The sequence below is a fragment of the Apodemus sylvaticus genome, chromosome 1, assembly GCF_947179515.1.
Source record: "Apodemus sylvaticus chromosome 1, mApoSyl1.1, whole genome shotgun sequence".
Taxonomy (NCBI): domain Eukaryota; kingdom Metazoa; phylum Chordata; class Mammalia; order Rodentia; family Muridae; genus Apodemus; species Apodemus sylvaticus.
In genome coordinates, this window is record NC_067472.1 from 60,379,599 (window position 1) to 60,392,855 (window position 13,257).

Below are 13,257 nucleotides of genomic sequence, written 5' to 3' on the forward strand. Positions count from 1 at the left end.
ACATAAGCAAACATAAACAAACATTCCCCTTTCTTTGTGACTTGACCAACATTATTTTTTGTTTTTTTTTTGGGGGGGGGTCTTATCTTGACTGTTGTGAAGGAAGATTTTTGTTCCTGATTGTTTTTCTTTTGTTTGAGTCGTTGTGGTTGTGGTTTTTAGTTTCCTGATGCTCATTTGCATGTCTCCTTTTGAGAATTCTCTTTTCACATCATTGGCCCATTTGGTTTGGGTTGTTTTGTTTTGATTAATGTATTTGTATGTGTGTGCTGAGTGCGTTTGAGTGCTATGTACAAGTGTGAACTCTTGGAGCAGAAGAGGAGTTACAGGTGGCTGTGAGCATCGTGTGGGTGCTGGGAACTGAACTCAGGTCCTCTACTCTCTTACAGTCCTGCTTTGAGTCTCATATAGAAGTAGGATTTAGATTTGTATACGTGTGTGTGTGTGTGTGTGTGTGTGTGTGTGTGTGTGTGTGTGTATGTATGAATGTTTTGCCTGCACATGTTTCAGATGTGTTCTGGTATCCACAGAGACTGGAAGAGGGCATCAGGTGCCCTGGAAGTGGAGTTACAAATGATTGTAAACTAACATGTGGGATGCTGGGAATCGAACCTTGGTCCTCTGAAAGAGCAGCAATTGCTCTTAACTACAGAGCTATCTCTCCAGCATAGCTTGAAGTAGTAAGAAAGGGCATTAGGATGTTTCTCCCTTTGTCCTGGGACTGTGGCCATATCCTCGGGTCTCTGACTTCCAGAAGCCCCTACCAGGATTCCCAAATGGGGCATCTTATTTCTGTCTTGATGTCCCCACTTATCAGACAGGCCAGTTACAACCTGTGAGCCTCATTTTTCTCCTTTGTAAGACAGTGGGAAATCAACCCTGGCCAGTCACTGCAGGTTCTCACAGAGGTACTCTGCATGACAGTTCTTGGCACAGCATCTTGCATGTGGCAGCCCAAGAATCTCAAGCTCTGATGACCATCCCCCTGCCTCCACTGACTTCCTGAGGGCAGTCGTCACAGCAAACATTCAGCTGTTGTGTCTACTTTCACAAGCTGCACGTTCATAAATCACCCATCCATCAGTGAACACTGGAGAGCCAGTCTGGGCCAGGCATCCAAGGTGTACTATGAACAGAGGAGTCAGGCCCTATTCCTGTCCCAGATACCTAGAAAAGCCAACCCTGTAGACAGGGATTGTCCTAAAAGGTGGCAGGAACAAATGAAGTCTGGGATTGGTCCTGTATCCATTCCTTTTTCATACAACAATGAAATGTCTGAGATGGAGTCACTTTATAGAGCAAAGAGGTTCACATTGACTCGTGGTACTGGAGGCTCAAGGTCAAGAGCCCGCCTCTAGGGATGGCCTTGGTGCTGGCAGTACAGGGCCTCACTAGGCAAACTCTCTCCCTTTCCTCACAGAGCTGCAGGGGCTCAGTCACTAGGCTCCATCCTGAGGACCTATGAGCTAATTGGCTCCTGAAGGCTCCACCCCTGAACAGCACAGTGGGATTAGCTTCCTGTCTTCATAGCTCACGGTGGTGATCAAACTTCAGCACTGAGTCTTAGAAGATGCTCCTATACCTGCACTGTAGCATCCTGTGAGGGGTTGGCTGATATGTTTTCTTTTAAGATGTATATGTATGTATATCCATACACTGGAGTGTATGTATGGGTTGCATTTGAGTGTAGTACTTTCAGAGGTCAGAAGAGGGCAACATATCCCCTGGAACCGGAGTTACTGGTAGTTGTGAGCCCCATGTGGATGCTGCCAACTGAACCTGGGTCCTTTAGGAGAGCAGCCAGTGCTGTCTTGCTGAGCCTCTCCAGCCTTTGGCTGGTGTGTTCTGACCCTGGGTGTGTATGGGCAGCAGGGCTGGGAGTGGGGAGTGTGTTTGTGGGGGAAGGGGTGGGGGGGTGTCATCCGCCTCTCCTAGAAGAGGTGACATTCAAACATTTGGTTAGTCTATAAGGAATATAACGCAGTTCTAAGGTATAATGGTCCAGACCTGTCTTCTCTGCAAGTCGGGGCAGGGAAATCGGGTTTTCCCAAGGCTTCCTCTCAGCTTGCCTTCTTTGCCTATACATTTTAAGGCCCAGCCCATGAAGTGGTTCTGCTCACATTCAGGGTGGGTCTTTGACTATCAAGAAAATCCCCTGCAGGCATACCCACAGGCCAATCTGATCTACACAGTTGCTGGCTCGAGACTCCTTTCTTAAGTGATTCTAGATTGGGGCAAATTGACAAGTAAAACCAACCATCAGAGCTACACAGCAAGTTCAAAGACAGACTTGGGTGTACAGGACCCTGTCAGTAAACAAACAAGCAAGCAAACAGAACGCTGGGACACAGTGGCACAGTCAGCAGACAGATACAAGGGACGCCTTTAGGGCTGAATGCTAGTGTGAGGGTCTAGCTCACCCTTACCTTTTCTGACCTCAAGACCCCTCAACACTTGTGCTCCAGGGTCCCTGAGAGCAATGAGCAATATTACTAGAGGCCAGGGTCAGAGGCTAGCCAGTCTACCTCTCTCTGCCTAGCCAAGTGACCTTGGCCAGAGCCTACATCTACCTCAGTTTCCTCATCTGCAAAATGGGAAAGCAATGTCCAGGCAGGGTCAGTGAGAAGGCTGAACCTGTTTACTAGTGTGGCTCTGGCCTTTGCTCAGCCAGCAGCACAGAAGGGACAGGTTCTGCATCCAGGGTGCCCAGTGGCCCTGATGGCTTCCCAACATCCCACAGCTGCCACCTTCATGGAACACTGGAAACGGAAGCAGATGAGACTCAACTACCGATGGGACCTCACAGGCTTCGAGGAGGAGGAGGTGAGTGGCTGTGTCTGTCCTCCCCGGGCCCCCTCTGCCATCTCCTCTGGCTCACGTGGATGCCCCAGGTCCTGACTGGCCCCTGATCCCAGGCGTGGTTCCTGTGGCTCCTCCACTCATCGCCCTGGTATTCCCCGGTTGCCAGGGCAACTGTTTTCCATCTACCAGTGTTTTCTGTCTCCATGCTCCCAAAGACACAACACCCACGAGTGTGGGTGCTGGCCAGGGCTCCCCATGCTGACCTCATCACATCTGCGGCTGTGGGGTGTGGGCAGGGACTCGCTGCTGTCTACAGGCCGCCTTCTTCTCTGTCCTCCATCCAAATCATTCCTGTCTACAAGCAGAGGAGGTTGAGAAGCCCGGCAAAACCTCTAATAACTGGCTCAAAGCAAACGTGGCTGTGTTCCAAAGCGGAAGATGCTCACTGGTAGATGGCCCTGTAGTCAGGGACAGTGAGTCTGCCCAGAATCCCTTGACTGTCATCTCCAACAGGAATCCCCTGTTAGGGTCATGAGGAAATGCTGTCACCCCAAGGAGAACCTTGACATAGAGCAGGCTGTTCCCTGCTCACGCTGAGGCATGGCCACAGCCTGGTGCATCATGCTATCTCCTTCACTTCCTACAGTACAGTCTTCAGGAGCCAGCGTCCCGGGAGCCGGGGTTACAGGGCTGAGGCACACCCCAACAATGGCATGCCCACCCCACAATCCCCCCTTTGAGATTGTAGCTGTGGCTGCCTCTAACTTGCTGCATAATCAAGGATGACCTTGAACTCCCAACCTTCCAGGCTCTGTGTCTGGAGGGTTGGGATGGCAGGCAGGTGCCTTGTGCAGGCACACGCTGTCCCGTCCCGTCTCAGCTACATTGCCGATGCCCCTCCCGTGCTTACGTTTTTATAAGTGAGGCCCCTTTTATGTTTTTGATGTGTCACAAATCTGTCTCCCCCTCCCTCCTTCCATCGCTCTGGTGCTTAAACCACAGTAGACAAGTGCTGATACAAGTGCTAAGCCCCGGCTATGTGCCCTTATAAAGCTCACACAGCTCACACCCTCACAGTCTGCTGGTTACTCTTGGCCACGTGCACCTTTCAAGGAGCCTATGGTAGCTTCTGCTCCATGCAGAAGCCATGTCATTCCATGTTCCCAGCTTGGCAGACAGGTTATAGTTATAAGCCAGGGCCCTGGAACTGCTGTACTCGACTGACTTCATTTGATCTGAGACTGCTGTGTGACCTACAGTATATTGGTTAACATCTCTGTTCCCAGTGCCCTTTATGGCCCCAAAGACATTGAGAAGCAAGCCTCACTTGACCAGACTGGGGAGGTCTCTGCTGGGGCATATCTGTGCCCAGGGCACAGAAAGCTTCCCAGAGAGTTACTTGGCTACTCCCAGCTGGGCTTCACCTGCCCCCTACCCACGTAATAGTGTCTGTCCTCTTCTGCCCTGAGTCCATTTCACAAATGACCAGTGCTCTGTATCCAGTGCAGGAGGAGCTTTGGCCTGGGTGGACCCACTGACCCCCAGGGGGCCCCTCTCCTTGGTTGCTGTTTCCATGCTGATAATTTCAATAGAGGAAACACTAGCTGGGCCTTACTGTCCTGGTGGGCACACTTGCAAGGTCTCCTGAAAGCTGAGGGGAATAAGTCACTACCCCCCATCTTGACCCCACCACCCCCAAGATCCCTAGGGCTTGATTTCTGAGAGGTATCCCTGAGACCACCGGGCATGCAACCTCAGTTGGCTGGAGTGAATCCCCCAAAGTAAGCCACTCATGTCCCATGGCTGGCCACGGTCCTGGGAGTGGATGGCCTCAGGTAAAGAGGCTGCCTCGACAGCGGTCTGAACCCCAGGCTGGTTGGATGCAGAAGGAAACCAGGTCATTGCTCTGTGCGCTTCTCCACTGAGCTGAGAATTGTGGGAAGCTTGCACAACTGGCATCTGGAAATGGCAGGCATCCAGACCCCTGTTCTGCTGGGCATTGCCGCCATCCAGGTTCTACAAATAAACAACCTCAGTAATGCTTCTTTCTGCTTTTGTCTTTGTTCCCGGTTCCCTGCAGGAAGCTGTCAAGGTTTGGAATTATTTTTTTGGTCACTCTGCTTCCTCTAGCCTGTCTCTGGGGAGAGGGACCTTCGCGCGCTCGCTCGCACACACGCTCCTGTCTTTCCACCGGACATCTCCTCATGGCTCTCACCTGGGCTCTGCTTTCTCCTGGTCTCACCTAACCTGTTCTTTCCTTCCAGCACCTTCTGCTGAACTGCTCTCGGCTCCCTGAGGCCTGGCACCTCCAGCCTGCCTGCGCTTACTGCCTTTCACTCCGCCTCTTTTGATGCCAGTGGCTACTCCGCAGAATGTTTCAGAGGGTCAGTTCACAGCTGGGTGTTCATTGAAGCCTGACATAGCCAAGACCCTATGCAGGACACAGAAGCCAGACCCTCGGGCCATTCCATTGAGCTGGGTGGGGTTCCTAGTGAGAGGGGGGAAGTCCAGGGCTGAGATTTCAGGCCAGGTTCAGGGAGTTTAATGTTAGAAATATGACAGCCAGCTGTGAACTGGTCCCCAAGGCAAATACATGAACTCATGTGGAAGGGCTCAGCACTAATACCTTCTCTCTTGACTTGCTGTCTTTCTCAGGATCATCCCAGAGCAGAGTATGAAGCCCGAGTCTTAGAGAAGTCATTGAGAAAAGAATCCAGAAACAAAGAGGTACAGTTCTGCTCTTTACTTCCCGCAGTGAGATGCTGTGTGTCTGAGGTGTGGCCAGGGGTCAGCACACACTACTGTTTATTAGGTATGACCAGGAATCAGTAAATATTATATTTTGTCAGCAAAAACTATATGTTCCCAGGTATAGACAGGTGTCAACAAATACTGTGTGCTCTCTGCAGTCGGCAGCTTAGCTCAGATTGTAAATATTTAAGCTGTGTAAGTCTACACCACAGCTACTCAGCGTCACCACTAGAGTGTGAACAGGGCTATTGACAAAAGGTAAACAAATATGCTAGACTGTGTTCCCATAAAACTTTATTTACAAAAACAGGCCCAGGGCCAGATTGGACCAAAGGAACAGAATTGGCCCAGCTCTGCTCTAGACTGTCCCCTGATGTATCCTGAAATTGACCTCAAGTTCAGCAAACACATCACACTAGATCTTGTTGCTGGGCAGGCGCTGCCCTACCCACCCTGTGCAATCTGTGTTCTGTGTTGAACAATGAATTGGGAGCATTTGTAGATCCGGGTCTGTGAGCTTCTTGTCTCTCTATATCCTAGAGTCTAGGACATAGGGACAAGGAGAAGATGTGGGTATTGTAATGTGCTTCAGGTCACTGTCTTTCAATAATAAACTGTCCCCGAGCCTTTTGTTCTGATTGGCAGCTTGTATGTGCAGTGCGCTTGACCTGTTTGTTATTGATGGTTTTCACATGAGGGGGACATGCCAGTACCTCCAGTACTAAGTCATGTTGGTACTGGGCGGTACTGGCCAGTTAGAAGAAAGCTCTTCCAGGCTCATGGTTTTCCTGATACCCTTGCCCCTTCAGCCTCTGGAGTAACAAGACAAACCGTGGGCTCTTACCTTGTTTGTTATCATGTCCCATGTACGGAGCTTATGGTACCAAGCCTCCAGGTACAGTCTTTACAATTACATGGAGGTGGGTACAGTAGAGGCTTCAGGCATGCAGGTCCAAGGCTCCACTCTTGTAGCCATGAAGGGGACACATCTCCCAGAATACCCCAAAAGGATTGAGCAGAACTCAAGAATGAAAAAAGTAAGCATGTCAGATGCGGTGGTGCACACACCTTTAATCCCAGCACCCGGGAGGCAAAGGTAGGTAGATCTCTGCCAGTCTGGTCTACAAGTGAGTTCTAGAACAACCAGGTCTAGACACTAAGACCATGTCTCAAAAAGAATAAAACTATATAGGCAATTGGGTCACTCTCAGGTGTGTCTGGAGTCCTGACACTGAGGCATGACATTGTCATCTATAGAGTTGAGACAGCCTTACATTCAAATTACAAAAATAAATGGCAAAAAAAATTATGTTTGAAGTTTATAATTTTATGCTGGACCACATCCATAGCTGTGGTAGGCCATGTACAACCCTTATATTAGACACACCAGCCAGAAGCCATCTGTCTGACTTAACAGATCAACCAGGCAGTTCCTTCTGTATACAACCTGGTGGCCTCACCAAGAGAGACCCTACAAGCTCCAGTCATATCCCCCGGGTACCTCCCTGGGCCTAAGCCTTCCTGGAGAAATCGCAGGAGTCATCCTGAGCCCCCAGTACTGTGGGCCTAATGGCTTTCTGGTCACAGATCTCAGACTGGAATGAACACAGAGAAGTGTTTGCTTATTCCTAAAGCCACAGAGGTTTGCAGCCCCATACACACCTGTGTCACAGCAAGCAACTTCAGAGAGCAGGAGTTGCCTCGGTTCAGCCCTACCTCCGTTTCAGCCCCAACTCTTGGATCACAAGAGAACCACAAAGATTTTAGGAGGGTGTGTTTTTCTTCTTTTTTGTTTGTTGGTTGGTTTGGTTTGGTTTTGCACTGTTTTGGTTTTGAGTTTCGGAGTTTTAGGCTTTTTGCAGGCTTCCAGGAGGTCGGTGGCCCTGAGCCTGTTGGGTTTATATAACCACATTCTCTCTCCTGTTTTGTGTGGCTCTTAGTGACATCTTTGTATTGATTTTCCCCAGTTATTGGACAAAATTACTTCATGTGGTTTTAATTCATTTTTTAATTACATTTATTTGTATGTCTATGACACAGCACACGTGTGGCAATCAGAAGACAACCTTAGGAAGTCTGTTCTCTCTTTCCATAGTGTGTGGGTCCTGAAGTACTGAAAACAAGTCAGCTGTCTTGGCCATAAGCACTTTTACCAGCTGAGCCTTCTTGCCGGCCCATGGTTATAGAGCCCACACTGGCTTCCAGCTACCTATATAACTGAAGATGACCTTGAATTTCTAATCCTCCTGCCTCCATCTTCCAGAGTGCTGGGATTTCAGGGATGTGACACTGCCATGTGTTTGTGTGGGGCTGGGGACCCAGTCTACCAACTGAGCTACAGCCCAGCCCCATGAAATTGGTTTATTGCCGGGCGGTGATGGTGCACACCTTTAATCCCAGCACTTGGGAGACAGAGGCAGGCAGATTTCTAAGTTCGAGGCCAGCATGGTCTACAGAGTGAGTTCCAGACAGCCAGGGCTACACAGAGAAACCCTGTCTCGGAAAAAAAACAAAAATCAAAAAACAAAAACGAAATCGGTTTATTAAAATAGATCAACCACTGATTGGCAGACCAACCTGTGCCTCTGGGTGTGGCCCCCTTTCTGTTGTCTCTGGGTGGTAATGGGGACAGACCCATGTTTCCCAGGCTCTAAACCATTGAAATCACCACCTGATATGTTGCTGAAGGAGCCTATGGGAACCGTATGCTGGATTCTTTATTCTGGAAACTTTTAGTTCCCCTTGCCCTGACCTTGAATTGAGACTTCGTTGTGTGTTAACGTGTTTAAAATGCCAAGAGCCTAGGTCAGCCTTGGCAAATGGTGCTCACAGAGAGTGAGCCATTGCCTAGACCCACATCCAAGATCAGCAATACCCTGCCCCCATTCTGCCACCCAGTGCTCTCTTTCCCCACCCACCCTCAGAAGCGCCGGAATGTTCCAGAAGAACCGACCAACAAATGGAAGCAGAGGGTTAGGACAGCCATGGCAGGGGTGAAATTGGTACTTTTCTGTTTGGGGGCAACCCAAGCCTTGACACCGTTTGCAGGCCTTCTTGGCCACTATGTCTGTCCCTGGCTACCTCTGTGGTGTGTTCTCGGAACATTCCCATCTGTGTCTCCTCCCCACTGCCCATCTGCAGCCTGCCATGTGTTGCGACGTCACTGCATGGCTGTCAGGGATCCACAGGGAGCAGAGGCAGCTTCGTGTGGGGTTCTGGAGACATGCTTGTCATGAGTGTCCACGACTGCTTCTTGTTGTCTCATGAGCATGCATGCAGACACCTCTGGAATGAGTGGCCTTCCATGTGACGTCAGTGCCAGCATGCTGGGCTCAAGTATGTTTTTGTCTTTGAAAGCCCCTCCCACGCACACTTGAAACTACCCAGGCTAGCGACCAACTGCTCCCCAAGGTCCTTTCAGGCCAGACAGCTGAAGGCCCAAGAGGCTAGTGACCAAATGCTTCCCAACGTCCCTCCAGGCCAGCCAGCTCAGGGCCCAAGAGAGCCTCAGTGAGCTATGTGGCCCCAGGTCAACATGGCCTTACAGTGCCCTACGTTCTAACAGGCAGTGCTAGCCAGTTGTTCCAACCTGCTCAGCAAAGAGGGAAATAGCCATTATGGTCTGCACCCAGACAAATGGCCCAGCAGCTTAGGACCTAGAACCCTGGATAGGAGGTTGCAGAAAAAGAAGAGTGTCTCAGATGTAGGCCGCGCAGTTCTTAGGGAGCAGTAGGCAGTGCCATGCCCATGCAAAGGAGAAGCCCAGCCCTGAAACCATTCCCTTCTCTGTCACCGTGTGACCCTGTTCCCAGGGGACTAGGCCCTGTGTGCTTCTCCTCTCACTGCGCCGTCATGTTTGCTCAGCACTTTCTGGAAGTTTCTCTGAGGTTTTGTGCATACTCCTGTCCACCCACTAGGGTGGTTCCCAGTGAGTGAGCAGATGGTTTCATGTTGCAGACCGACAAGGTGAAGCTGACGTGGAGGGACCGGTTCCCAGCCTATTTCACCAATCTTGTCTCCATCATCTTCATGGTAAGTTCTAGAAGGTTGGAGGGGTTTGGAATCAGAGGTAACCTGCATTCATCTTGGGACACAGTGAGACAGAGAGGGAATGAGGGATACCCCCTCTTCCATCCCTAAGATGGGCTGGGCTGTTTTTGTGGTGGTCCTGGGGTATATGATCTGAATCCAGTGGCACACAGTTTTCCCTAAGTGGGGCATGCCTCACACTGGGCTCTCTATGCCCTCAAAACCAAACTGACAATTCTTAGAGAAACCAGTAACAAAATTTCTCAAGATGGTCAGGCATGGTAGTATACTCTTGTAATCCCAGCACTCAAGAGGATGAAACAGGAGGATTGCTACAAGTTCAAAGCCAGCCTGGGCTACATAGTGAGGCTGTAAAATCAAAACAAAATCTAGGAAAAAGAGGAAGAACAGGACAGGTGTCTCTAAACTGATTCTAATGACCCAGCAAACGCTTCATGGTTCTTAAGAGCCTCTCATTCCCGTTGGCCCCACCAGGACTCTGCCTCAAACCACCTGTATCTTTCTTAACCTTCAGGTGGCACGGGCCACTTGTCACCTTTTGTCTAGCCTGGGAGATTTTGATAAGATCCTGGCACAGTCAGCTAGTCTATCAGCCCAAGATTCCCATCAGCCACCTGCCCCAAGGGCTTCCCAGGGAATCATCCATTCAGTCTCCACAGCTAGGCAGGCCTGACTCCACAATGCTGCTGGTGAGGAAACAGATCTAAAGGCTGTTCCTTGGAATGCTAAGCCAGAAGGGGCAAAGCAGCTTCTGTCTTCATCTGCCCCGGGGCCCCTCATTCCACCAGGCTGGGTTTCCAGGCAGGGTGTTCCTCTCCTGGAAGACAGTGCAGGCCTCAGCTTCACCCACCTTTCCCTGGAGAAGCCAGGAACTCACAGGAAGCCAAGCTCAGCCTTATTTGCTCTGGTTCAGTTCAATGAAGTCTGTGCTGCCCAGACTGTTTCTGCGCTTCTAACCTTGGCCTGTCGTGTAACTGGGACTACAGACACACTCTCAGCCTCAGTTTGAGGGTGGTATGTTCCCTCAGGTGCTGAGGCATAACCAGAGATGACACCCCCAGCCCTCAGCCAGTGAAGGGCAAAAGCCCAGGGACCAAGTGACTCCAGCAGCCCCACAGTTCAGCTGCTCCTAGCAAAAGGACCAGTGATGGGTTAGGAAGAGGGCAGGTAGCCTAGGGCCTAGTGTAACCGGAGGCACTGGCTTCTCTGGACTTCTGCCCACTCATCCTCACTCATCATGCCTTAGCGCTACTCCATCTCCAACATCACTTGTGCCTTCCAGGTAAGAAAGGAGGAAAGCTGAGAACAGGGCAAAAGATGAGCAGCAGAGGCTGCCTATCTGTGAAGGGGGCTTCCTCACAAGACCCTCCCACAATGTATCCCATCGGTCAGAACCTTTTCTCCTGCCTACCTTCCCTGCAGAAAGGCTTAATAAGGAATATAGAGTGAGCTGGCAGAGGTAGGTGAGTGAAGCCAGCGTAGACAGACACAGGTAAGAAACCAGCTGGTTGTCTTTTCCAAAGGGTCCCGTCACAAGAGATACAGGTTCATGGCTGATGGAGATGCAGCTTCACCCCTGACCCCAGAGTTCTGTTCAGGCACAGATGCTGATGCCCCATACATGCCAAGCCTGAAGACATCAGTGTGCATGGCCAGCCAGAGGTGCAGGGCACATGGCTTGTGGCTCCCTCGGAGGAAAGAGGGTGGAGGGGTGCCTCTGCTGAGTCACCACAGACCCAGAGCATGCTGGCACAAGAGACGTACTTATGGCCAGGAGCGGCCTCTTGGCAGCCCTGAGGGGTGTTCCAAGGAAAATCTCACTGCCTGGCACAGCTCAAGGCATGGTATCCAGACCTTGTGCTTACAGGGTGCGGTGGGGGCTGCAGATGGCTTCCCAGGCAGGGTCTTTGTCTGTTCAGTACAGACAAACAGATGCCTGAAAAGGCCTGGTTATGGCCTATAGTGTGCAGGGCAAGTCTTCAGAAGAAATTCCAAAGTCCATGTCCCCTGAGTGGGCAACATAGAACAGCAGCACCGGGAGCCCTGAGGGGCCATGCCAAGAAGGGCAAGGCCTCCTCTCCATCATGGACACAGGGGCATAAGGGCCAGAGCCTACCTAGAGCAGCCAAACCCAACAGGGGTGGCTAAAGCCCAGCTACACTTTGCTTATCGAGCCTCAGACATGCCCACCCTCGCCCAGCAAGCCCTAGAGCAGGGTGTCCACACCCTTGGGCTGGGTAGAGACTGGGTCTCACCCATGGACCTGTGCCAAAAGGAAAAGGAACCCACACAGACGACTGTAGCCGGCGGAACAAACCTGTCACCAGCTTCCCACCCATCTCTCAGACACCAACGGTCTGAGTTCCATGGAATGTTGTAGCCTGAGATGGGTTTGGCTAGCTTCGGGACTGCTGTCATGGAAGAGCTAGAAGGTAGCTCCAAGAAATCTGTGAGATGGCGACTCTGGCCACCTGCCTGGCCACAGCGAGGGCACCTGGCTCAGCCCTGCACACTGTCTAAGACGTCTGCTGTCTTAGTTGCCCCAGGTTAGGCAAGAAGCATCCACAGCTGCTTCACCAGAACTGCCACTGGGGCTGTGGCTAGTGTCCTGGGCTCTCCATAGGGGACAGTAAGGAAGGATTGTACCTAGATCTGGTAAACTTTAGGCTTGGAAGGACCAGCTGGCAAAGCCCTGTCCCAGAGCTGGGCGCCTTGACCCAGCCACACGACCTCTCTGATCTTGGAAGTCTTCCCACCTGTTATTCTTGCTCTGTGGGTTGACTCCTGCAGAGCACCTGGCCTCTGATGGGTGCTTCAGTAATTCCAGCTTTAGTTCTGACGCAGGAAAATTGGGGGTTAGGAACAGATGGGCAGGTTCACGGGAGCTCTTCGCCATTCCCAAACCACCCCTACCATTCCCACTAAGCGTGTCTACGCCTGCCCTGCAGATTGCCGTGACATTTGCAATCGTCCTCGGAGTTATCATCTATAGAATCTCCACAGCTGCAGCCTTGGCCATGAACTCCTCCCCATCTGTGCGGTCCAACATCCGGGTTACAGTCACAGCCACCGCTGTCATCATCAACCTTGTGGTCATCATTCTGCTGGATGAAGTCTACGGCTGCATTGCCAGGTGGCTCACCAAGATTGGTGAGTACCACGTGCAGGATAGCACAGGCAGCCATGGACCTGGGGGAGGGCCAGCCTTGGGGCGGGCAGCCTGGCCACCGAGTTCTAGCCAGTCTCAACTCCCCCTGGCCTGGGCTGTCTTCGAGAGGCTAGCATCTGGCACAGTCAGCACCATGTGTCTTTCCTCAGAGGTCCCGAAGACAGAGAAGAGCTTTGAGGAGAGGCTAACATTCAAGGCCTTCCTGCTCAAGTTTGTGAACTCCTACACTCCCATCTTCTATGTCGCCTTCTTCAAAGGCCGGTAGGAACTCCTCCACCCTGGTTCCTTGCCTCCTGCACTCTGGTAGAAGGCTCTGTCCTACCTTGTCCCTCTCGATGGTGGGAGGCTCCCATAGCCCAGGGAAAACAGGAAGTGGAGCTTCCACAGCCCATGATCCTCTGGGGAGGGCTGGGTCGACAGAGCATAGGGGTTTCCTAGTGATATAGACCCCAGACAGCAGCCAAGACAGCAACCTCTGATAGTCC

At 51.4% G+C, this 13,257-nt stretch overlaps 1 protein-coding gene across 5 annotated transcripts in view; it reads left to right on the forward strand.

Moving 5' to 3' along the window:
* Positions 1-13,257, forward strand: part of Ano1 (anoctamin 1) — a 153,252-nt gene that overhangs the window by 114,909 nt on the left and 25,086 nt on the right. For 3 of the 5 annotated variants that reach the window (XM_052194265.1, XM_052194270.1, XM_052194289.1), the window contains 7 exons: positions 2,741-2,823; positions 4,883-4,894; positions 5,458-5,529; positions 8,478-8,555; positions 9,511-9,585; positions 12,552-12,753; positions 12,922-13,033. In XM_052194265.1, coding sequence (XP_052050225.1) covers positions 2,741-2,823; positions 4,883-4,894; positions 5,458-5,529; positions 8,478-8,555; positions 9,511-9,585; positions 12,552-12,753; positions 12,922-13,033 — 634 coding nt within the window. The remainder of the gene's footprint in view (positions 1-2,740; positions 2,824-4,882; positions 4,895-5,457; positions 5,530-8,477; positions 8,556-9,510; positions 9,586-12,551; positions 12,754-12,921; positions 13,034-13,257) is intronic. The other 2 variants (XM_052194276.1, XM_052194282.1) reach the window with 1 other exon arrangement.